Below are 26,732 nucleotides of genomic sequence, written 5' to 3' on the forward strand. Positions count from 1 at the left end.
TCCCTGCATAGAAATAGGCTCTATGGTTACCTGTATAATTAGCCAGTACCTGTAAATGGTCAGTGGAACTGACTGCAACCTGATGCTAACGAAGCCAAAGTTATTTCAGCCTTTGTCTCTAGCCAGTAAGTTTGACCCTGGTCTCAAGGTCAGCTGATTAAAGGATATGAACAGCTGGACTGCACAGCCAAGTAACACTATCAGGAAAGCTGTAGTATATGCATCTGGGGCACATATCCAGAGCTTCCTGGCAATAGTGAGTCAGGATCAGGGGCCTCTGATCCAAAGGCTGAAATACTCATGGTGAAGCGTGTATTTCTGTTTTATAAGGCATGGTCTCTTGCCATCCAGGTATTCCTAAGTTACTGGAAAAGTTTCCTACTTCTAGGGACTCTTGCAAGCAGAACACTGAGATGCTGGGGGAAGGCCACAGGGCACTAGAATTTGCCAGAGCTACATACACTTAGTTCTAACATATGCAGACTAGTCCACATGTGTACAACTTGTCCATGGATTGTCTCTCTGTTCTCAATGATAAAATCTTAACAAGAATAGATCTGTGGATACAGCAGAAATGTTACCAAACAGCTGTGACCATGAACCCTTTCCATCTGGCATGACACAGATCTGGCTAGTTCAAGGATCACTGCACTCTGCAATACCCAGCTACCACCTTACCGGACAGACCAGGCAATCATTCCCTTCAATATGTTCAATGAACCCACTTATGGGGGCAACACACAAAGGTGACAGAACACAATATCCTAGCTAGACCTTAAGTGATGAATTGCTGGCAAAAACTAGAGGACCGGGGGAGGAAATTGAGGAGGGGATAAGGGAACTCCCAGGAGCCTATGAAGCTGTATCATAAAATGATAATAATATTAAAAACAAATAAATAAAGATTTTAAAAAAGAAACTGGAGGACCAAATAGGAACTAGGGACACAGATGGGCCTAGGGCGTGGCCAGAAAAACCCATGCTGATCACTTGCTCTGAATTCCTAGGCTGGGGTTCCTCATGCTGAAGGAGGTTCTGAGAAGAGCAGGGAGAGCCCCAATATCCTCAGCGAATGCTCTAGAGCCAGCCTGCATTTGAGCCATGGAATATACATAAAGTTACTGAGACCTGAATAGGCAATAAGCAGTTCCTTTAAAAAAAAAAAAAGCTGCTATATAAATACAGGCTATTATTACTCCTATGATTTCAAGATAAACAGAGGTCTCCTTTGTGTTACAAATGCATTTTTATTGACATTTTGGCAGCAACATGGTAAGAGCAAAGCAGGTGACCTGGTGCTTTGAAAGCTGTGACCCCTTAGCTATGAAGGCAGCTTATCTAGGCAAGCTGCTAAGTGCTGTTTCTACCAAATATCCCCGATAGCAGGAAATACTCTAAGACTCTATAATTAATAGGCAGAGCCTGGCTTCCCTTTCTTGGCTCAGGCTATTGTATTCACTTTACATTACATCCAGTTGCAGCTGAGTATGTTGCAATCTTGAAATCACAGGAGTAGGTCAACACAGCAGCTGAAAGCTTGTTAACTGAGTATTGAAATTAATGGTGTCAAATCTTCTTCCACCTGGGGGGAACTCCTTCGTAATTCATCAGCTGATCCTAGCATGCACAGGACCTGCAGCACACACCAGGGAAGAAGGCCTTTCCCAGACAGCAGAGGTTGGGAGGCGTGTGGGCAGATGTGGGGCATACTTGTATGCTGGCATTCCTGAGAGAGCAGGACACTCACTGCCCCAAGTTCCAGGACCCAGTGTCACCCAAAACACACACTGCAATGCTGAAAACAGGAACTCTTACCCATGTAGAGGATTCCATCTGAACTGCGGCATGGGGAGGCCTGCACCAACTCCGGGATGGTAAAGGGAAGTTTCTTTACAGAAAAAAGAAAAATGAGTTGACCAAATGTTGTGCAATGATTACAATTTTACTGGCTAGTCTTTTTCACTACCAAAATCTGCTTAAAAAAAGAGAAGCTTTTGGCAGATGGAAGTTTGAATAATGACCTGGAAACATGGCAGTAGAGGGGTACGCTAGCCCTCCACAACAACTCTGACAAGCCCTGAGCTGGGGTCCCTGCAATCGTTAACACTGATCTTTTACTGGACATCAGGGTGAGAAGGGTAAACCCCAGTTCTCCTGTCTGGAGCCCTTTTTGGAGGTGACACAAACCTTTTCTAGAAACATTGACACATATGTGAAGATTTATGCATTCTCTAAAACCTTAAACTGGGAGAAAAGTGAACTGACTTGGGAATGGCTGGGCTAAGGGGTGTAAAGAAGGCGTAAGACTAATGCTGAAGGCAGGCAACCCTGCTACCAAGCTTTGGGGGAAAGGGGTCATCAGTGCACAGGCAATATGAGGTTTGAGGAACAAAAAGGCATTTTGATGCTTCCTTCTGTAAGCAATTCACTACTGTAAAGCAGCACAAAATGGAGCCTCAGTTTTCAAAAGGAAGTTACAGAGGGTGCAGGAAAGAAACTCAAAGCAGTCCAAGTGTTTCCACAGCGTTTCATCATAAAACTGACTCGGTTTGGTTTGCAGCTGCCATCTGACAAGACCTTTTGGTCAAGGTTTGTTTCAGTATACTTTATTTCTGGAACATTCTGTGTTCTTGAAACTGTTCTAAAGATACCTGTTTTTACAGAAACTTGCTTTCTACTACATTGTCACCGCTTCCTCCAAGAAGAAAAAGATGTTTCTCTAACTTTAACAAGCAGAAACTTAAATGTTGATCAAGGATTTGGGTTTTTCCATCATCCCAACATTCAAAACTTCAGCTTTGGAAAAGGAAAAATGCCCAAGGGTCTGTAAGGACTGGGTTTTTGCCAGATGTTTCTGAGAACCAGAAAGTCCCTACACGTCTTCCTGTTTCGAGCCCCATGGTTCTGGCTGCCCACTGCCACAGTACCGCAGGCTCAAGGTCCAAGACAGGAAAGGGCTTGATTCTGGAGCTGCCAAACCACAGCCTAGGGAGTAGCGCAGGTAGTGGCCAAGAGCCAGCATCCTCAGACCTGCTTAAGACCCAGCTCCTACACAGAAGTGCACAGGCCTTCATGTCTCGGGCTCAGTTCCGGCCCAGCTCTTACACAGATGTACACAGGGCCTTCACGTCTCCGGCATGATTTTCACACCCCAAAAGAGAGCTAACACCTCCAGGGCCGCAGACGGCATCAAATGACATGACTTACACATAATCACCCAACAATTCTGGGTAAAGTGCATAAGAAATGGAGGATTCCACGGGAGGAGAACCAGTGAAGAGGAAGGTTGAAGGGGAAGTAGACACCGCCCCACAAGGCTTGACCTTCTCCATCTGTTTCAGTCCCAGGTATTTACAAGGTAATTTTCAAGTATCCACATCAGAGCTCACAATCCACTCCCAGTGTAGACCAGTGTTCTCACCCTTGGCTTGCCTACCAGAGTCACTTGCAGGCGTCTTACATTTTCTGCTGCAGCATGATACAAACACCCTCATCATCAAACAGCTTGCTTAATTTCTGTGAAGTGAAAACATCCAAGGAGCCAGCAGGCAGCTGAAGAAGCAGGACACCCATGGAGTCGGGAAGTCCCCTCCTACCACTGACTCCCCAGGATGACTACAATTCTAACTCCACCACGGCACACACTAGCTTTTCCTGTTTGTGAGCCTTATATAAATGAATCATGCAGTGGGTTACCTGTTTGGCTCATCATGTTTTGTTCCACATTATACTTGTGAAGCAGGCTTAAAATGTGTATAGTCAGAGATGTAGAGTTAAAACAGAGATGTTTTAATTACAACCTATCAGTTAAGTATAACTTCATCGTGAAGTAACCGTTTTCAATCCCATGCCTCTGTGAGCTTTTTGGGGCACGCTGGGAAATCACTTCACCTGGAAGCGCCTCCCTGGGCCGCTAACACCTCACCATAACCTGCCAGTCTTCCCAACCAGCTGGAGCCTCCTTCCTTCATTAGCAGCAGAGCAGGGCAGTGGGTGCTCCACATCCCTGGCCACATGGGTTTTTTCTTTCTGGGGTCCTTTTTGTCACTCTAACAGTTAGCAGCATGGCACACAGGGTAACAGAATGGCACTGTGATTTGAACTTTCAGTTTTGACATTCACAAGGCTGAGCACTGTTTGATATGTGCACTTGATCACCAGGATATCCCCTTCTGCCATTTGTTGTTGTTGTTGGTCTGTCTGACATTTTTCTGCTGATCACCTGGAGTTCTTCACTCGGAATCCTTGGTTAGCTACATGGACTGCAAATATTTTATGGACTTTCTCTCTGAAGAAAAGGTCTTTACTTTATTATAATCAATATATCCATTTACCAAAAAATTTATGGTTATTGTAAAATTTCTCTAAAATATCTCACTTAAGACAACTTAACCCCCCAAAAAGAGATATCTTTCACCTACTCTAAGCCCATAAAACTGTTCTACTACTTTTCTTTCTTAAAATTTTATTATTTTAGGGCCTAGCACAGTAGCCTAGCAGCTAAAGTCCTTGATTTGCGTGTACCAGGATTCCATATGGGCGCCGGTTCTAATCCCGGCAGCCCCCCTTTCCATTCAGCTCTCTGCTTGTGGACTGGGAAAGCAGTCGAGGACGGCCCAAAGCCTTGGGACCCTGCACCCGTGTGGGAGACCCGGAAGAGGCTCCAGGCTTCAGATTGGCTCAGCTCTGGTCATTGCGGCCAATTAGGGAGTGATTCAACAGACGGAAGATCTTCCTCTGTCTCTCCTCTCTGCATATCTGACTTTCTAATAAAAATAAAATAAATATTTAAAAATTTATTGCTTTATGTTTTACATCTATATATGTGATCTATCTGGAACTGGTTACATGTGTATGAGGAGCAGGAATCATTTATTTTTTCTTTTTGGAGATCCCAAGTTGACCTATGCTACTTACAGAAAAGACTGACCTTCCCCTTTGTGCTGTACTGTCATGTTGTCATAAGTCAAGTGACTGCATATGCGAACCTATTTCTAAATTATCTGGAGAGGTTTTGAAAACTCAGCATGCCTTGGATCAATTAAATCAGGATGTTCTGGGACTGGAACAGGCCTTCAGCAGTTTGAGTTCCCTACCTTACTTCAAAGTGCTGTGGAGGCTGAAAACTATTGGTCTACATTTTTTTCTTTTTTAACATTTATTTTTATTGGGAAGGCAGACTTACAGAAGGAAGGAGAGAGAGAAAGATCATCTGTCCGCTGGTTCACTTCCCAAGCAGCTACAACAGCTGGAGCTAAGCTAATCTGAAGCTAGGAGTCAGGAACCAGAAGTGTCTTCCGGGTCTCCCACACAGGTGTAGGTCCCAAGGCTTTGGGCCGTCCTCCACTGCTTTCCCAGGCCACGAGCAAGGAGCCTGAAAGGGTGTGGAGCAGCCAGGACACGAACCGGCACCTATATGGGATCCCAGTACGTTGCAAGGCAAGGATTTAGCCACTAGGTTCTTGCGCTGGGACTTGGTCTACACTCTTAAGTGAGGTGGGAATAGAATACACACCTCCCCTAAGTAAACATCTAATGGAGCAGAGATTCAGAGTGTCTCTCATTTTTAAATATTTTTCATTGGATCTCTTTCCTTTAAAAAAAATATTATTTAGGGCCCAGCACAATGACTCAACAGCTAAATCCTCACTTTACAAGCACTGGCATCCCATAGAGACATCAGTTCGTGTCCTGGCTGCTCTACTTCCCGTCCAGCTCCCTGTTTATGTACTGGGAAAGCAGTAGAGAATGGCCCAAAGTCTTGGGACCCTGTATCCATGTGGGAGACCCTGAGAAAACTCCTGGCTCCTGGCTTTGGATAGGCTCAGCTCTGACAGTTCCAGCTATTTGTGTAGTAAGCCAGTGGATGAAAGATTTTTCTCTTTGTCTTTCCTTCTCTCTGCAAATATGATCTGCCTTTGCAATAAAAAAATATAAATAGGGCCCGGTGGTGTGGCCTAACTGCTAAAGTCCTCTCCTTGAACGCACCGGGATCCCATATGGGCACCAGTTCTAATCCCAGCAGCTCTACTTCCCATCTAGCTCCCTGCTTGTAGCCTGGGAAAGCAGTCTAGGACAGCCCAGAGCTTTGGGACCCTGCTCCCACGAGGGAGACCTGGAGGAGGTTCCTGGATCCCGGCTTCGGATCGGCACAGCACCGGCCATTGTGGTCACTTGGGGAGTGAATCATCAGACGGATGATCTTCCCCTCTGTCTCTCCTCCTCTCTGTATATCTGACTTTGTAATAAAAATAAACAAATCTTAAAATATATATATATAAAAATATTTTTAAAAAGAAAAATATAATGGTATTTAAAAATGTTATTCATGGGCCCAGAACAATGGCTCAATTAGCTAATCCTACCCTTGCAAAGCACAGGGATACTACGGGCATTGGTTAGTGTTCTGGTTACTCCACTTCCCATCCCAATTCCTTGGTTATGGACTGGGAAAGCAGTAGAAGACAACCCAAAGCCTTGGGACCCTGTACCTGGGTGGTATTCTAGAAAAGGCTCTTTGCTGCTGGCTTCTGATTGGCTCAGCTCTAGCCACTGAGGCCATTTGGGAAGTGCATCAGCAGATGAAAGATCTTTCTCTCTCTCTGTAAATTTGCCTTTCCAATAAAAAAAATTAAAAATAAAAATAAAATTTATTGCTTATTTATCTACTTCTGAGACACAGAGAAAGAAATGTGCAAACAGAAGCAGAGAGAGATTTGCCACACATTGGTTCACTCCTCAAATGTCCACAACAGCTAGGGATATACTAGGCCAAACCCAGGAACCAGGAACTCATCTGGGTCTCCTGTGTGGATGGAAGGGGTCCAGCTACTTGAGCCACACTCTGCTGCCTCCCAAAACTGGAATTGGGAGTGGAGCCAGGACTTGAACTCCAGCGTCCAGATGGGATGCAGGCTTCCCAACTGGCACCTTAAGTGCTGCACCAAACACTCGCCATGGAGACAAGATTCCAAACTGTACCTTCCCTCCCTAACTAAGCTAACTAGAGCAGTATCTGTTGCTGCAGGGAGTCACTGTTCTTCCAGTGTGTTGCCTGTATCACGAGAACCTGTGGGTCTAGGTCTGTGTTTCTGAACTTTAGCTAAACATTTAAAAGCTCATGTATCAAGCTCTGAAAAGACTCAAATCAAGACCCCACTCTAGAACAGCTGAACCAGAATCACAGGAAGTTCCCCTCCTCCCTAAGCTCCAAGATGCTCTCACCACACAGTTAACCACTGGTCTAGAGCTCTAAAGTATGCACAGGAACTAGCAGACTCACGGTCAGGCCTTCGTTATTCTTGCCTCCAAGTGTATACAGGCTGCCATCATTAGGATCTGGGAGGAATGCAGGCCTAGGAAGGAAATGGTAAGCATCACTGAAAAATCATAACCCAGAGCACAGAACAAAATATCAAAGCCACGACAGGGGAGAGGCAGGGTTGGGTTTTGTGTAGGTATCTAAGACGATTTACTTCAGCCTCAGATAAATTAAAAACCCTAGGGTGTTATGAACTATACCTGAGTGAAGAAAAGCAGCCTCTAATGAAAAAAATCATACCAATCCATAGGAGAATAAATTATAATTTGTTCACAACACCATGAAGGGAACTAAAGTGAGGGGAAAGGATCCAACAGGTCTACTTCTTTTTTTTTTTTTAAGATTTATTTTTATTGGAAAGGCAGATGTACAGAGAGGAGGAGAGACAGAGGAAGATCCTCCATCCGATGATTCACTCCCCAAGTGGCCGCAACAGCTGGTGCTATGCTGATCCGGAGCCAGGAGCTAGGAACTTCTTTCCAAGTCTCCCAGGCAGGTACAGGGTCCCAAGGCTTTGGGCCATCCTTGACTGCTTTCCTAGGCCGCAGGCAGGGAGTTGGATGGGAAGTGGAGCTGCCGGGATTAGAACCGGCGCCCATATGGAATCCTGGTGCATTAAAGGTGAGGACTTTAACCACTATGCTATCACGCCAGGCCCAGGTCTACTTTTCAATTCTATGTCAATGCTGTACAGTCCTTCTACAATTTATAGCATGACACAGGACATAAACATGTAGACTAAACCTAGTTTCCACAAAATGGTGTCAATAAAGGCAGGCTGACAGCTTGATACTGCGCAGCCTGCTAAGGAAAAGGATCAGAGTGTCTGTGAGCAGCTTCCTGCACAGTGGATGTGATGTGGTCTATTGCAGAATTAACCTGCTAAAGCCTGAAGCACAGCCACAGGCCCTGAGAAACGCCTGCTGAGTCCTGTTTCTACCTGGGATGTGCCACCACCACAAGCTGTGACAGGAGCTGCCCAGCACTGACTCGACTGCATACACTCTAGTAGGAAGACACAGTCACCTCTTTTCTCCAAGCACAACTCAGCGAAGGAGGGGGAAAGCCAGTCCTGCCGAGGATACTGCAAGTTCAATTTCAAAAATTCAACTTCAGTTCCATCTTAAGTAAGGCCTTTCAATACGACTGGCTTTTCAATACGACTGTCCTCACCCAAGGAACTTACCACCTTCTCCCCAGCATGGGCCTCGATCACAGCACCCATAAGGCTTCATATGCCTCATCCATTCTTGTGATTCCTAAGTTACACAAACAGGTACTCCCAGTAACTAGTCTTAGAAATGTTCACTGAAGGATGGAAACAATAATCTCAAGGGAAATACAGAAAACAATCAGAAAACTTACTCTTCCACATGTGTTGGGACCTGAAGGACTGGATCTGTGCAAAAGAACAACAAAAAGGCATCATCAGACAAACTCTAAAGTGTCAAAATTCCCAGAGCCTTTCCTGGACCAAGTCATGAGGTATATCTGCACAGGAGATTGGCTTGCAAGGGGTAACATATTTGAAGGCACTTCAGAAAACACATGACCAAGGGCTGACACTGTGGTACAGTGGGTCAAGCTGTTGCTTGAGACACTGGCCATCTTGTATCAGACTGTCTGTTTGAGTACTGCTGCTCTGCTTCTGATCCATCTCCCTGCTAAGACAACTTGCAAAGCAGTGAATGATGGCAGAGAAGTCGGGTCTCTGCCATCCCTGAGGGAGACCAAGTTGGAGTGCTTGGCTCTTAGTTTCAGCTTGTCCCAGCCCCAGCTGTTGCAACCATTTAGGAAATGAACCAGCAAATGGAAGGTTGGCCTTTCTCTTTCTATTTCTTTCTCTTTCTATTTCTATCTCTCTCTATCCCTCTGTCACTCTGCCTTTCAGTCACGCTTTGTACATCTTCCCAACTGGGGGCAAGGACAGCAGTCTAACAGGATGTTTGCAGGTAGCATTCCAGATCCTGTGGGCTCTGTTTATGCTGACAGATGTCCAATCCTCCTAGTCACTTGGGATCTCAAATGAAGGAAAACCATTCAAACCTTCTCATATGTTGACTCTGCTTTAAAACCCAGCTCCGACACTAAGGCATATAGTGTTCACAACAACAGACAGACACACCAAATGTGGTGTGTGGGCAGTAAACACCACAGACCAAAAACACTTTAGAAAACAGGATGAACTTTCAGTCAGTAAGCGTATGTTTATCTTTCCCATTAATCACCTCTCAGTAGGCTCTCACAAACAGACTGATGCAAGACACAGGAAATAAGGCACACGATATTCATTCTACTGAAACAAACCAGTCAGGGGGCAATTATTAATTACCCAGCTACTTCAATGCAGCCCTGAAGCCAGACAGGCCAGAAAAAGCAGGAATGTCATATATAACAAACCACAGTAGTAAAAAGGGCCTCTTTTTGTTTTGTTTTGTTTTTGCTTAAAGGTATGACAGATCAAGACAAATTCGGAAGGTTTGGGGGGAAAGAAAAAAACCTTGCATTTCTCCAAAAACAGACATGCAGAACACAATCTAATCTTGGCTGTGCAGCATCCGCCTAGTGTCTCGGACTTGTCTGCAGATGCAGTTTCCTGGTGTCCCATGGCTTATTTGGTGGTCACGTGACACCGAGGCCTCAAGTTTCAAATGCGCTCCCACACCAGAGAAGTCCCAATAAGACACAGGACACTGACGGGAGACAGGAAAAGATTCCCAAAACAATCGCAGCATGGATTGAGACTAAGCACCATGCTTGTTCCTGGGCTGAGGGGGAGACCAACTCTGAAAGGATCCTACCGGCATTCCACACTCACTCAGTAAACAAGAGGCAAGAGGCATGCAAGCACCGTCTGCAAAGAACAGACCAGATAAAAGCCCCATCTGCAGAGTGCAGGCTGGGATCAAAGCCCAGGCCTCCAGACTGGCATGCACACAGCTGCTCGGCTCCCAGGATTGACAAAAGCTGGTCCACAGGTAGCTGCTTCTTAAAGAATCATCTGGGCCCAAGGTTTGCTTTATGCTACAGAAAGCAATTTAGGTGGGCAGATTAAAAAAAAAGAGGCAGACTGCAGAGAGCTGTGAAAGAAAATGGGGACACCAGGGAGCCAGTCTACTATTCTCTGGACATATGATTGAAAGTTTCCACATTAATGAAAAGTGAAAGATAAAAATCTCTGGAAAGCCAGAAAAATAAAACCAAAAAGAATCATCTGAGAACAACAGAAAAAGGTGGCTGGTTTTTTAAATTTAATAATAAGAACTGATGATAGGCAAAATTTTCTTGATCAAAAAAAATTTTTTTCAGTCCTGTGGAAAGTAATACCTTAACTGTAACGCTACAAACCAATACTGCTGCAAAACAGGCCTCTCCGCCTGTTACAGCCTGGAAAGGATAAAACCAAACTCACCAACTCTGTACTTTCAGGGGAAAAAAAGGACAGACAGGCTCCATCACAAGTGTAAAACTGGATGTTACTCAAGGTAAAGGTGAAGTGATCAGGAAAAGACATGGGAAAAACACAGCTGCTAACAACATCAGCTCTCTGAGAACTGGCAGGGAGAAGACACGAGCCTGCTCTTCGCCCCCCAGGAATCACTGGACACCATGCCAACTCCCCCTAGCACAGCACTCTGGGGGGTTAAGAAACACTGCCACTGAACTGCGCCAATCAGCCTCCTCCTGTGAAGCCAAGCAGAACTGACAGCAGCTAAGATCCAAACTGTGAACACTCCCATCTCCAAAAGCAGTGAGTCTGCCCACGTTCTCTACCCACCATGTGGAGGCTCTCCCTTCAGCCTCTTCCACCTCCACCTCTAAAGCGTTCACCTACTCAGTGGGGCACTAGAGGGCCCTGACCTCGGAAGCTCTTCTCTCGGGATCAACTCTACATTTCTGCCCTCTCCTACTGGCACCTCAGCCTCTGCTTATCCACATCACTCCCTCCACCTCTGACTACACTGGCTTCTGCTTCTGACGGCCCTACTTTATTAACAGAACCACCACTCTCCATAATCAGGACCCAAATTCATGCACACTGCTGACACCTATGGCCCCTAACGCCTATCATCGGTTGTCAAACTCTCTTTCCTACTCCCAGTGGCCCTTCAAGATCATTGGAGGCTTTGTCTTTCAAGCTCTTACATCTCTCCAAGGGTGTGCAGCCGCTGGAATCAGACAGACCTAAGTCTAAATGAACCCTGGCTCCAGAAAATGGGTGTTTAACTTAACAATGAGGGCACCTGCAGCTCTCAGTTCAATCCCTGGCTCGGATGCCAGACCCCACCTTCCTATGAAGGCAGACTCTGGGAGGCGGCGATGACGGCTCAATTAATAGGTTCCTGGCACTCACACAGGAGACACAGATTGAATTCCAGGTCCTAGTTCCTATTGTTGTAGGCATTTGCGGAGTGAACCAGCACATGCCACAGCTTACTTCCTTTTTCCATCTTTCCCTCTTAAAAAAAAAAAAGAAAGAAAAGAAAAAAGAAATAAAAAGAAAAAAGATCCTGGCTCTGCCACTGGCGTTGCCAAAGTTACTTAATCTCTGTCAGGCCAATGGCCTCAGCATTAAAGAAGAAAACAGATTATAACATCAACCTTATCTGGCATCTTTATGAGCTTTAGGTAAAGACTGAAAGTTTGTCAGGACTCTTAAGTCAGTGCTTCGACACAGAGAAGAGTGATCCTTTCAAAGAAAAATTCAATTATGCCACTCAGTCACTCAGAACCCTTTGCTGGTTCCTTATCTGCCTCAGTAGATAAATGCCACTAACACCTCTCTGTTCCAACAATCCCCCAGTATTTCTTGCTCTTAAACAGTCACATTGACCTGCTTGTATTTTTCAATTCCCACCAAGCCTACCCCTATCAAATGTCACATCTCAGAGGGGTCCTCCAGAACCTCTCCTACCCCACCAGTTACTCTATCATATTTTGTTCTTTTTAAACTGTTGGATAGTATTCCATGGTAACGATATATCACAATTGATTTATCTACTTACCTTTCAACAGACACTTGGGTTGTTTCTAATTTGGGGCTCATGAACAAACCTGCTATCAACATTTGCATTCAGTTTCTATTTGGACCTATTTTCACTTGGTAAATATCTAAGGAGTGGAATGAATGGATGAATCATAACTGGTCACAGGATAAAGAAAGAAAGACTACACCAAGAAAATGAAGGGTCCCATCGGGACCACAACAGGCTTCCTTGAACACAGGCTGATCACTGGGCATGGGGCAACCATGGTTTCATAAATCAATTACACAGAAAAATGTCTCTCAAGAGGTCAATCAAAATTTATGTAACTGTTTCAAACTAGAGTTCAAGACTAATAGCCTCTCTGGAGGTAGCTCTGGGCACTCTTTCTTCCACGTAGGAAGAAATGAGATTCTTTTGATTAGAGAAGCCACAAGAACAGGTTGCTCACTTGAGTGGAGCTCAAAGAACCTTGTAAGATCATTCTCTTCCCTTGCCCAGATAAGCAATGAGATTTCTGGAACATTCTGCCTCTACAGTGGAATCCAGATGAGTCCTGGTTTTTTTCCCTTGGTTTTTTTTTTTTTTTTTGGACAATCTTTACATAGTTAATTAACGCACAAAGGTTCAAGGGCTACAGGAAAGTGGGTAAGACTATCATTTCCACATTTTTTTCCCTGTATCTGGGGGAAAAGGAAGACATATAGGAAGAAACCCCACCCAGTCTCCCACCCATCCCAGGAACCTGATGTGGGGCATGCTCCGAGGGTCTTGCTCAAGTGGTTTTGATAGTTTAACAGTTATGAATTGCTGCCAATCTCACCATTTCAAGCATGATGAGGTGAGCCTGGTTTTACTGCCCTCTTCTACCCCCATTCTTCTTTCCATCACCCTGACCCATACCTGACTCCACACCCCTGGCATTTAAAACCAGTTCCCTCTTTCATTGGCAGTCATGGTACAGTTACTCTCCAAACTGGGTCTTCTAAGTGATTTAAAATGTCCTGGGCTGGTCCCTTAGTAAGGTTATTTAGAGTTCAGGTCAATGGCTCAAGTGGCTAATCCTCCCCCCTTCAAGCGCGAGGATCCTACATAGGTGCCAGTTTGTATCCTGGTTATTCCATTTCCCATCCAGCTCCCTGCTTGTGGCCTGGGAAAGCAGTGAAGGATTGCCCAAAGCCCTGGGACCCTGTACCCATGTGCAGATATAGAAGAACCTCCTGGCTCCTGGCTTCAGACTGGCTCAGCTCTGGCCATTACAGCCACTTGGGGAGTGTGCCAGTGAGTGGAAGATCTTTCTCTCTGACTCTACTCTGTAAATCTGCCTTTCCAACAGAAATAAACAGATCTTTAAAAAAAAAAAAAACAATAAAGGTATTAAGGAGCAAAGGACTACAGCTGAAGTCCCAACGTCTGTGTGTTCTATGAGAGCCTCCCCCTCCCCAGCTGCCACCAAATACTGATGTTTTTCTCCCTCTCCTTCTGGAGGAGGATGAGAACCCAACTACTGGCAATTATCTCCTGAGATTTACTATAAATATCTTGAAAATGTACGTTGGGCATCTGCTATCAGCAGGTTTCAGCGCTCTGTGCTTTGTCAGATAAAGAAAAGAGTTGATAGTTTGGTTCATAAAGCATGAAACAGTATACAAGGAACTGTTTTAGATCATGTGGTGTGTACCATGGGATTTCCTAGAGGGCAGAACAGCTTCACCAAGGCAGCTGGCATAGGGCACAGAGAGATGGGACGGACCTAGGTCTGGTTAAGACAGAAGTGTTCCTGCGGAGGAACAAAACAAAGCTAGCTTGGAGGCGGGGATGCCCTGGAGAAGAGGGTGCTGGGAATTCCGTGACATGACATGAGGGCAAGAGGAACCAAAAAATTCCTGTATGAGCAGGCACTGCTTTCTGTATTGGGAAAAGGTCTTCCCTGACCCTCCATGCCTGAGTCAACTTGGTATCTGCAGTGGGCATTAGGGCGCAAAGAGGAGGCAAGGTAAAAGAAGGAGGATACTGAGAAAGGCAAAGCAGCTTTCATGAAGAAAATATTTAAAATTGACATGCAGTCAGAAGCTTCCCAAATTCTCAATCTCATCAGGACTGAGAAGCATCTATCCTGTTTTCTGAAAGCTGCAAAACCTCCTGTTTGACACATAACCAAGAAAGTACACAGGAAAACCATACAGACAAAAGGAAGGCAGTCATCTTCACCTTGACAGAGTCACTAAGGCTGAGAGACACACACATACACACTCACACGGTGTCCATAATGAAGTACGGAAGACCATGCAATCCTGTGACCTACACCCAAGTCTGTCATATCTTCACAAAGTTGGGACCAGCATGACAGCCTAGTGGCTAAAGTCCTTGCCTTGCATGTGCCGGGATCCCATATGGGAATCAGTTCACGTCCCAATTGTTCCACCACCAAACCAGCCCCCTGCTTGTGGCCTGGGAAAGCAGTTGAGCACGGCCCAAAGCCTTCAGACCCTGCACCTGTGTGGGAGACCCGGAAGAAGCTCCTACCTCCTAGCTTTGGATCAGCAATGCCACCATTGTAGCCACATGGGTAGTGAACCAGTGGATGAAAGATCTTTCTCTCTGTCTCTCCTTTTTTCTGTATATCTGACTTTCCAATAAAAATAAACAAATCTTAAAAAAAAAAAATAAATAACTTCACAAAGTCCACTCTCGGACAATGGGAATGCCTCAAACCACCAGAAGGTAAACAGATGTATCAGTTACAGATATTCCAACACAAACCAGTCAACACAGCAAATAACCACCAGAGCCTGGTCCACACCTCTGTGCATGTGGGGAGTGCTACTAAGAGAAATCTATCAGAAATGAGAGACATGTTACTTCAATACACATTCCAAATGTGAGGAAGTGGGCAGGGGGTGTGCAGGGGCAATACTAGAGGTAAACTTGTACTTGACTCTGAGTGACAGGTGTGTGGGTTTATTATGTAACTCTACAACTGAAAATGTTTAAAATATTCCACAGTAAAAAGTAAAATACAAAGAAATACAAGACATTTTTTAAGAGACTTAAAAGTAAAAATAGTGTGCTTCTGCCCCACATTTCAGGTGGAAGAGAGGGATTAGTTAGGCCTGGGGGTGGAGTGGGCTGAGCTAGGCTGCAGCACAATGGGTATGCACAAGAACCAGGCTGGATGTTGGCTGGTTCTATACTGCTATACATGTTGGCATGCATGGAAGCTGGGAGTGGGCCTGCTGGGGGTTGTCAGGGATTACCCTGACTGGGCCATGGCACCCACTGGTATGTGTGAGGGCCTGGCCTGTGGATGGCCAGGCTGGGTTAGGCCACAGAATCCAACAATTCATGTGAGTGATGGAGCTGGGGACAGAACTCACCAGTTACATCCACTGGTATATATGTTAGTTGGAGCTGGCTGATGGACCAAACCTGAACCTGAACTAACTGGTACATACAAGAGTCAAGTCTGAGGTTCTTCCAGGGGGGATTCCTTGGGGGACTCCCCACCTAGATCACTGGACTCAAACCCTGGCCACAGGGAAATCCACAAAGTATGTGGTCCAACCTTGGAGTGCATGTATTGGACTGGGCCTCCTCAGTTGCTGATGACTATGCAGTAGACAACACATCCAGATGTACACAACGGACATGAAAGACATTTCATTTAGGCCAGCAGTGGACGTTGAGTGCCTTATCAGAAGATGGAAAGCAGAACAGGTTGGACCATTCTCCTGGCCAAGCTTTGCAGTAAGTATCAGAGTCTGTGGATGCACAAAGGTGGCGCTTTTCAGCCAATAAACCTTGGAAAGATTTTCTCATCCCTGGTACAGTGAGGCCAAACAAAATCTCAGAACAATCAAGACACTCAAGTAGCCCCTTGGAACATTCTTCCCTACACTTAAGTCTCTAAGGTGTCATCAAATGACCCCCAGACACAGGAGTGTCTGGTCTACTTCCCCTCCTCCCCTCAGTAAACACAAGAGATAAAAAAGAAAAGAACTGAAGCATTTGTCCCACCCACCTTCCTCCACCATGTTCCTACCATCCCCACCTGAACAGAGACCCACATGGGTGTGCATACTTCTCAACTATGCTACAATGTTAAGAATAAAATGAAAATAACAACAAAAAAATTGGCAAAACAACTAAGAAGCCAGATAACATCTTCTCATGGAGGCCTCCTTATTTAACACTTCAGGCCCCCATAGCCACCACACACGTCTAAAGCACAGCTTGACAGATAACACTCTTGTAAGGTTTATACACCACCATGAAATGAAAAAACCTCGGCCAACAGTTGACAAGAGGCCTTTATTGGGGGGGAATCCATTCTCTGGCCTCTTCTCTGCGTAACAGAGAGGCAGAGAGAAAGTGGGGAGCCATGGAGACTAAAAGGCCCAGATGAAAAAGGCTCAGGAAGAAGCATGCAGGGGGTTTTTAGATCCCTCCTGACGCAGAAACCGGAGCAGGTGCCACTGTGGTCCTTATTAGGAGAGGAAATGCCAGCCCCAGCACATCTGCGTCATTGCTCCATTGCCCTGGTGATGATTCGAATCCACAACACCTCTTCCTGGTCTGGCCAGGGGTACAAGTGATGCTTAGGGATCGATGCAAACTCCGCCCACTTCCGTAGTGGGAAAGCCTTCATTCCGGCCTCTCGGTAATAGGAAAAGGCGTTACAAAGTCAATTTGACTACTTCCTGCTGAGGAAAGGCGTAGTCCCTATATGAGGTCCGGAAGAGGTTTCACAGGCATAGGAGTATAGTGGTGGAGCAGCATCTGTGTGAAGGTGAGCCATGAGGTTTCACAGATTTTTTTTCTTGGATGAACCTTAAGCAACAAGAGGCAATGGTTAGTAAGACGCCTATAATTATCATTGGAGTGAATACTGGAATCTGCCATGACATGAGTGGGAATCCCCAAATATTCAGACCAGAGTTGTTGCCTGAGTTTTATAAACTGTTGAGTCAGATGCATACTGATTGTGAATTTTTTATTCTAGTTTCTATTATGCCTGATTTGTTAATATAACAGCAACATTTCTCTTATAAAAATATGCAAGTTTCCCTTTTCATTGAGGTTAGAAGAGCCAGTGCTCAGTTTTGTAAGGCTACTTCTGCCAATAACGTGGTCTGTTGTATGAAAGGGACTGTTTAGTTAGTGGGAGGTAAAGCAGGATTATAATTAGGATTGAAGGCAGGAGGAACATCTCGGCATGTAAAGGTTAGTGTGGTAGGCCCTATCTGTAAGGGTTCAGAAGGTGCTCTCAGTTATCAATTTCCATAACCGAGATCTGGAAAGATACATATGGTCAGCGTGGGCAGGCAACACAGAATGGGCAACCCCTGTGTCTACCAGGAAATTGATGGTCCTACCGGCTACCTCAATGGAGACCCACGGCTCAGCCAGGCTGACGAGGGTATCTGTCCCCGGGCCCCGCTAATCCTCAGCAAGTCACAAGAGTTTGGGTGTTGGCTGGGTCGGCAGGACTACTCCAGAGGAAGGTATAGCACTCCATGGAGGTGGATCACCAGACACCCATGTTAGGCAATCCGATTTCCAATGACCTGTTCATCTGCAGCATGGACAAAGCTTAGTAGGCCTGCAAGAACTTGGGATGGGGCACTGTCGGGAACAGTGTTTCTCCTGCCCACATTAAAAGCAGGCTCCCGGTGGTGCCTGGGCTCCATGAAGCATGGCTGGCCACTGGGCAGCCATCAATGCCTAGGACTGAAGGGTCACCTTTTTCTATAGTCTAGTCCTCACCTGTTCAGCCGCCTCCTCACAAGTATTGTAAACTTTACAGGCCATTCTTACCGGTTCCTGGATAGGGATTTGAGGGCCCTCCTTCTCCCATTTGAGTTTTCTCCAAATATTCAGGGCTGAATGGATAATAAAATGGGTCACCAAGACTGCGACCCCCGTGCAAGATTCCAGACCTAATTTTTATGAGTGCCTTAGTCAACCTGCTCAGAAACAGTGCTGGATTTTTGTCCAAGTCCTTGAGTGACCTCGTGCAATTTATTAAAGTTGACCACTTTATTGGAAACTGCCTGCATGCCTACCAGGAGGTGTTGGACCATGTGAGCCACACTACAATGGCCCTATTGGCCATCTTGATATTCCCAATATGGGAGCACATCAGGGGACTGCCTGAGCCCCCGATACGTTGCTGGTCCACATGATCTTTGGCTGCCTGTAAGATGCGAGCCTGTTCCTCAGAGGTCAGGGAGGAAGTAAGAATGATATGAATGTCCTGCTGGGTTAGATCAAAAGCCTGAGAAAGGTATCTGAATTTCTTCATATAGATTTCCGAATTAGCTGAATAAGAACCCAAACGTTTTTCGATCTGCCCCAGCTACTTCATGAAGAAGATACAGGTATGCCTGCGAAGCAGCCATTTGTGGCAGGCTAGCTACGACCTGATCAAGTGCTGCTAGGCGAAGGAGGAGTATTGGTGGAAGCAGGAGTGGGAGGGGCAGTGGGAGGAGAGATGGAACAATGGGTGGAAGGGGGAAAGCAAGTTAACCAGTCCCGGATTTGGCGCCAGTGGGAAAGTCAAAGACGGCAGTTGAGTGGGGGGTGGCACTGCAGGGAGAGAAGTGGAGAGAAGTGGGTTTGAAGATGGTGCTGGTGAGCACTGCTGCTGTGATGCTTTTTCCAGGGATGGTACCTGTGGATACAACGGAGGAGGAGTCGGGTTCGAGGATGGCACCGAAGGGCTGGAAACAGAAGTGGGAGTAAAAATGTCAGCATCCAAGTTAATATAAGGAGGGAGAGTAGGGGAAGAGGGTGGTGGCTCCAGCAGAGGAGGAGGAGGGAGAGCAGAAGAGAACCCTAGGATTTCAGGTGGCTCAGAAAAAGTGTGGTCAGGCACTGAGTCCAAGGAATCCACCAAGGTGTGGAAAGGCTTGGCCTTAGCCAGGAGGACTTGAAAGAACAAGAGGAACAATGGGAAGGGTGAGAATGGCCATTACATAAGGCATTCAGACCATTTGCCATTGTGGTGACAGAAATTTTCCAATTCCATGAGGATATTAAAATCAAGCATGCTCTCCACCAGTCACTTTGAATTATTGTCTAGCACATATTGAGACTACTCCACAGTCTAGTAAAAAAGAAAACGATTGCAGCGGAGGTCTTGGCCTAGTACCAATTTTTTTAAGTTGGCCAATTAATACCCCAAGGGAATCTGGGGACTGTAGGCTGGGGTCTGAAGTTGTCCATCGCATCCTGATCATCTCACGGCCAGTTCAAATTCAAGGAAGGCGTCCCTACCCCGAGATGCGAACCAGGCAAGGAACTTGGTCTCTGGAGGGAAGGCCAGTGAATGGGACATCTCCTGAGACACTGCGGGCCCTCTTAGCACCCTGGGTGCCCAACAGAAGCAAGCCAATGAATGGGACGTCTCTCAAGACACTGAGAGCTCAAGGAACGGAAGACCAACGTGTGCATGATTTGGATGGTCTGAATGGAGGAAAGCAGTTTCAGGACAGGAGGGGCTGGGTGGAGGATCTTGCCTTCCTCATGTCTGTCAGTCCCATGGCAGGCAGAGGTCTCTTGGGGCCGGCAGCTGGAGGTTGGGGAGGGAGAAGCCTCAACCCCGCAGGTGGAGGATGACTTAACGACCCCTCTTCCCAGCCAAAAACCAGTATGTAAGGTTCGCAGACAACCAAGAAAAGAAAAAACCCTTGGCCGACTGTTGACCAGAGGCCTTTGTTAGGGGGAAATCTGTTCTCGGGCCTTTCCTCCACACGACGGAGAGGCAGAGAGAAAGCAGGGAGTCACGTGGACCAAAAGGCGTGGACTAAAAGGGCACAAAAAGAAGCGTGCAGGAGGCTTGTATACTCCAACCTGACACAGAAACCGGAGTGAGTGCCACTCTGGTCCTTCTTAGGAGAAGAAACAGCAGCCTGAGAACATCATTGGTACACCGGGGCTCCACTGCTCTGGTGACACGCTGGATCTTCGCCACCTCTTCTGGGTCCTGTCAGAGGTCCGAGTGCTGCATCCCACCTCCACCCACCTCCGTACTACGAGAGGCTTCAGCCCTCGGAGCCTGCAACGCAATGCCAAAAGTCTGCTGCATAGCCTGCCATGGCCACTCACTCCAGACACAGCTGGCCCTTTTTTTCACTTTATTTTCACTGGGAAGTCAGATATATAGAGGAGAGAGACCAAGTAGAAAGATCTTCCATCCGATGATTCACTCCCCAAGTGGCCGCAATGATCAGAGCTGAACCAATCTGAAAGCCAGGAACCAGGAGCTCTCCCATGTAGCCCACATGAGGGCAGGGTCCCAAGGCTTTGGGCCATCCTCAACTGCTTTTCCAGGCCACAAGCAGGGAGCTGGATGGGAAGCAGAGGTGCCAGGATTAGAACTGGCGCCGATATATGATAACAGTACATGCAAGGTGAGGACTTTAGCTGCTAGGCTACTGCACCAGGCCCAGCTGGTTCTTTAGTGACTTGAGGTTCTCACTGCTTGTGGCCTGGGAAAGCAGTCAAGGATAGCTCAAAGCCTTTGGACTCTGCATCCATGTGGGAGATTCGAAAGAGGCTCCTGGCTCCTGGCTTTCACAGCAGCACAACTCTGGCCATTGTGGCCACTTGGGGAGTGAATTAACAGACTGATGAGGTGGGATACCTGAGGATACCACCTACTGTCATCACCGATGGTAACCAGATTTGCTACTGAACTGACAAGATGACCTTCTGACATACCAGTATTTTTTCATCTAGAATACTGTTTAAGAGCATTTTTATAAAAGAAAGAAAAACATTTGCTGTGCTTATGAAAACAATGAGCCACAGAGTAAGTGATTACAGAAAATATGCAAGTCAGATACAAGCCTATGGCCAAATGAAAATTACTTCAAAAAATTTATTTTTATTGGAAAGGCAGATTTACAAAGAGAAGGAAAGATGAAGAGAAACATTTTCTATTCACTGATTCATGTCCAAAATGGCTGCAATGGCCAGAGCTGAGTTGATCTGAAGCCAGGGGCCAGGAGCCTGGAGCCTCTTCCAGGTCTCCCATGCAGGTGTAGGGTCCCAAGGTTTTGGGCCGTCCTCCACAGCTTTCCCAGGCCACAGGCAGGGAGCTGGTAAGATCAGCCAGGATACAAACTGGTGCCCATATGGGATCCCAGAGCTTGCAAAGGGAGGATTAGCCAATTGAGCCATCATGCTGATCCCCCAAACAAAAATTACTACTGGACCAGAGATGACCTGGATAGACCCAAGACTAAGGTTTGCAATGGCTTTATCAGAGAAGATTACAATGGAAATTAGATACGTTCTCCCAGGTGTAGGGCTCAATTCTGCTAAGTACCAGCAGGAAGGTAAGATCATACAATGAACACCTGTGAGTTTCACAAGAAACAAGCTTGGTTGTTTGCTTCTCTCATCCTAATAATGCAATACAGTGGTTGGCTTGGATGAATGTCAATTCTTACCACCCTCAATTATTTTAGCTTCTACAAAAACAAATGAGTAATTTGAGGTATTGAGATATCCTCTTGTGATTATGATTACAAGATTCTAATCATCAGAACTTAGCAATTTAATGTAGCATGCTTTCATAAAAATCAACCAGCCCAGAGCCATTTAAACATGGTATTTGATCAGAGCAAATCAAAAAAGGTAAAATATGCTTCTTCAACTGATACACCTTGTGGATAATCACAACAATTCAAGCTATAAACATATCATTCAAGAATTCCTCTCCCTCTCTGATTTCATTCACTTTCTAAATCTTATTAATATGTGGGGCCTGGCACAGTAGCAGCTAAAGTTCTTGCCTTGCATGAACCGGGATCCCATATGGCAGCCGATTCTAATCCCAGCATCCCTGCTTCCCATCCAGCTCCCTGCCTGTAACCTGGAAAAGCAGTCGAGGACAGCCCAAAGCCTTGGGACCCTGCACCCATGTATGAGACCTGGAAAAGGCTCCAGGCTCCTGGCTTTGGAATGGTGCAGCTCCAGTCATTGTGGCCACTTGAGGAGTGAATCAACTGACACAAGATCTTTCTCCCTTTTTCTCCACTTCTCTGTATATCTGACTTTCCAATTAAAAACAACATAAATCTTTTTAAAATTTTTTTATTAATATATGTACTTGTTTCTCCTTTTATCTGGAATGTGTCTGCTTGGAAGCGGCTTAAATAAATGTCCACATACCCAAGGGTCAAATCCAAATTACCTTCCTTTAAAGTCCACTTGATCGAGCCTGTCCTCTTGCTGACCGCATGCAAACTTCCATCCAGGGTCGAGACAAACAACAACGTTTCAGGAAGTGTCACTGTGCTGGTACTTCCAAATATCTGCAGTGGGATGTGAGAAAAATCTTCACGTCAGTGTGACTGCTCACCTAGGATATGTGCAGTTGCAGGGCCCCACTCCCAAAGTTAGCCTTCAAAAATTCCCCAGTTTACAGATGGAAAATGGAAACTGGGGACCCTGAATTCCCAAGAAGAACTCATATCTAGACATTATTGTATTAGGTCTACCAAATGAATACTATCCTCTGGTTTTTCCAGGAACTGTACCCTCATATATGATTCCCATGAGTGTGCACACATATACACCTGTGCAGGTGACACCTGACAAGGCTTTCCCTTCTGAGGTAAGGGCCTATTCAGCAATCCCACACTTGCAATGGAATTTTATTTTCCTTTGTCATTATACCACCCTGCATATTACCTAGTGGTTCCAGCATGTCTTGAATTAAAAACAGGCTGATACAACGTGCTTTTATGGTAACAGTCTGAATTTTGGCATAAACACTGTTCTTAAAATACTAGCACTATGGCTGGCTTTTAGCAGTGGCTTAACCTGCAGCACTACAATGCCAGCCTCAACACAAAATTTTAGACACAGAAGTATTCCAGTAACATCCTATGCATTCAAGGATAGAAAAATGTTGGACCTGGCATGGTAGCCTAGCGGCTAAAGTCCTCGCCTTTAACGCACCAGGATCCCCTATGGGCACTGGTTCATGTCCCGGCAGCCCCGCTTCCCATCCAGCTCCTTGGTTGTGGCCTGGGAAAGCAGTAGAGGATAGCCCAAAGCCTTGGGACCCTGCCCCTGCGTGGGAGACCTGGAAGAAGTTCCTGGTTCCAGGCTTCCAATCGGAGCAGCACCAGCCAGGATTAGAAACAGTGCCCAAATGGGATCCTGGCACATACAAGGCGAGGACTTTAACCACTATGCCACCATGCTGAGTCCCTCTCTAGTATTTTTTTAAAACATAAAAAAGTGCATCTTCAAATATGGTTGCTGTAAATACAATGAATTAAATATGCTTCTAGATGCTTTGTTGTGACACTGAGCACACTTGAGAACTATTTGTAGCTGAACATCAAATCAAACACTACTTCACAATAAAAAAATATGTACAGTACCTGTGCTCACTTAGTGTGCAGCTCACCTCTCCCTACAGCAGATGAAAGAGCAACAGGCCCCACAGGTTCACACACTGCTTTCTAGAGAGCCTGAAACCACAAGGGAAGTGCTGACTCTGCCCACCAGCCTCACGGTGACTAGCTAGAATCTAACTCATTTTACAACTACTGAAATACATATTCTGGGCTTTGATGATGACTTCTAGGAAACAATCAACAGAAACACTGCAGAGGGAGAGAATGACAGTGTCAGGTAATATAACTTAGCCTAAAACTCAACCTCTGCTACCTAACTGGTTGGTTCACAGGGACATCAGACTATTTCCACATAAACCTTCTTGAGTGAGTGGTTATGCTGGGAATGCTCAGCCTGAGGTCTATGTCGCCTAGTAACTCAAGTCAGAGAATGTTGGGCAAAGAACTGATGTAAAACGTCTGCAATTCACTCTGCGGGATTCAGTGACAGGAGACCTCGCAGCAGCCCTACTCTACCAGGGCTCCAACAAGAGTCTTCTTCCCATGGAAACAAATCCAAGGCCAGGACTAGATCTTGTTGTTCAGTTTTATGATTATAAAACAGTGTATCATAAATTCCAATAGTTTCAATTCATAAAATGTACCACACTTCGCATTCACTACCAAAACACGGCAGCAAACAACTATCATGGAAGAAAGGACTAAAAGGTAAGTAAGCCATCAATAATTCACTCTCAATAATCAGAATTCAGTTAAATCATTACTTGTTCTTACATTAATTATATTTCATTTCAAAATATTCTTCTTTTAAAAAGATTTACTTTATTTTTATTGGGAAGTCAGATATACAGATATGAGAAGAGACAGAGAAGAAGATACTCCATCCGCTGATTCATTCCCCAAGCAGCCACAACAACCAGAGGTGAGCTGATCCAAAGCCAGGAGCCAGGAGCTCTTCCAGGTCTCCCATGCAAGTGCAGGGTCCCAAGGCTTGGGCCATCCTCAACTGTTTTCCCAGGCCACAAAGCAGAGAGCTGGACGGGAAGCAGGGCAGCTGGGGTTAGAGCTGGAGGCCATATGCGATCCTGACATGTTAGAGGCAAGGACTTTAGTCACTAGGCTATCATAAAGATATCTTCCAAAGAAATGATTTAGAAAGTCATCATTTGGTCCAGCACAATGGCTAGATTATCTAATCTTCCCCTGGCAAGGGCCAGGATCCCAAATGGGTTTTGGTTCATGTCACGGATGTACAAATTCCCATCTAGGTCCCTGCTTGTGGCCTGGGAAAGCAGAGGAGAGATAGCCCAAAGCCTTGGGACCCTGCATGCATGCGGGAGACTTGAAGAGGCTCCTGGCTTCAGATTGGTTCAGCTCCAGACGTTTTGGCCACTTGGGAAGTAAACAATTGAACAGAATATTTTTCTCTCTGTAGCTCTGCCTTCCCAGTAAAAAAAAAAAAAAAAGAAGAAGAAGAAGAAAGAAAGAAAAAGAAACAAGTCGGGGCCCTGCAAGGAGCCTAGTGGCTAAAGTCCTCATCTTGCATGGGCCAGGATCCCATAGAGGCGCCGCTTCTAATTCTGAGAGTCCTGCTTCCCATCCAGCTCCCTGCTTGTGGCTTGGAAAAGCAATGGAGGATGGCCCAAAGCTTTGGGACCCTGAACCTACATGGGAGACCTGGAGAAAATTCCTGGCTCCTGGCTTTGGAATGGCTCTGCTCCGACCGTTGCAGTCACTTGAGGAGTGAATCACTAGATGAAAGATCTTCTTCTCTGTCTCTCCTCTCTGTAAATATGATTTTCCAATAATAATAATAATAATAATAATAATAACAATAAAGTTTTCAGTGACAAGAATTACAGACATAAGGGGGTAGGCGGGTATTTAAATAGAACAAATGAAACTGCCTTCAACAAAAACTTACCTACGTTTTATCTGTTGTTTTTTTTTTTTTTGAAGGGCATATTTTATAGAGAGAATAAAGATAGAGATCTTCTACCCACTGATTCATTCCCAAAATGCCCATAACAGCTGGAGCTGAGCCAATATAAAGCTGAAAGCCATGAGTTTCTTCCTGATCTCCCATGCAGGTGCAGAGTCCCAAGAGTTTGAGCCATCCTTCATTGCTTTCCCAGACCATAAGCAGGGAGCTGGATAGAAAGTGGAGCAGCTGGGACACGAACTAGCAGCCAGAAGTGATGCCAGCACTGAAAGGTGGAGGATTAGCCAATTGAGTCAATACATTGTCCCCTGACTCCTGCTTTTTTTTTTTTTTTTTTTCATCTCATTTCTAAAGTCAAAGTGAAATAGTCAGGCAAGGAGGCATTTCACCCTGACTAGACATCAGCCAGCAAAGACTCAAGGCTTTCCCAAGCCATCAGCAGAGAGCTGGGTTGAAAGTGGAGCAGCCGGGACATGAATCAGCAACTATATGGATGCCAGCACCACAGGTAGCAGCTTTACCTGCTTGATCACAATGCCAGCTGTTTTAAATGAAAAATGCCATCTGTGTCAACAAGTCATCTCTTTGTAATTATACCAGCTACCCACTTTTCTTTCAGATTGTATTTATTGTTATTAGAAAGTCATACATACAGAGAGGAGGACAGACAGAGAGGAAGTTCTTCTGTGTTGATTCACTCCCCAAGTGACTACAACAGCCGGAGTTGAGCCAGTCCTAAGCCAGGAGCTTCTCTTGAGTCTCCCAGGCAGGTACAGGGTCCCAAGGCTTTGGGCATCACCACTGCTTTCCCAGGCCACAAGCAGGGAGCTGGATGGGAAGCGGGGTTCCCGGGATTGGAACTGGCACCCAAATGGAATTCTGGAGCTCTCAAGATGAGGACTAGCTGCTAGGCTACCATGCTGGGTCCCAGGTACTCAATTCGTAAAACCAGTGGAATATTTACTCTCATCTTGAGAAAACTATAAACTCAAACAAAGTCTGCTTCTTTGCATTGCTGGTTTCTTTACAAAAGAACCAATAGAAAATCATTATTCTACTGGCATTTGATCCCATGGCCTGAGTCTGTGCCTAATGAGGACCAA

The 26,732-nt window shown here is 45.7% G+C and overlaps 1 protein-coding gene across 2 annotated transcripts in view; it reads right to left on the reverse strand.

Annotated features, from left to right (window-relative positions):
• ERN1 (endoplasmic reticulum to nucleus signaling 1) overlaps positions 1-26,732 on the reverse strand; it is an 81,187-nt gene that overhangs the window by 31,597 nt on the left and 22,858 nt on the right. For both annotated transcript variants that reach the window (XM_040989507.1, XM_040989506.1), the window contains exons 2-5: positions 22,511-22,631; positions 8,687-8,720; positions 7,283-7,355; positions 1,816-1,888 (exon numbers count right to left, since the gene is read on the reverse strand). In XM_040989507.1, coding sequence (XP_040845441.1) covers positions 1,816-1,888; positions 7,283-7,355; positions 8,687-8,720; positions 22,511-22,631 — 301 coding nt within the window. The remainder of the gene's footprint in view (positions 1-1,815; positions 1,889-7,282; positions 7,356-8,686; positions 8,721-22,510; positions 22,632-26,732) is intronic.

This window comes from Ochotona curzoniae, unplaced genomic scaffold (assembly GCF_017591425.1).
Source record: "Ochotona curzoniae isolate NIBS_2020 unplaced genomic scaffold, NIBS_Ocur_1.0 contig_523, whole genome shotgun sequence".
NCBI lineage: Eukaryota > Metazoa > Chordata > Mammalia > Lagomorpha > Ochotonidae > Ochotona > Ochotona curzoniae.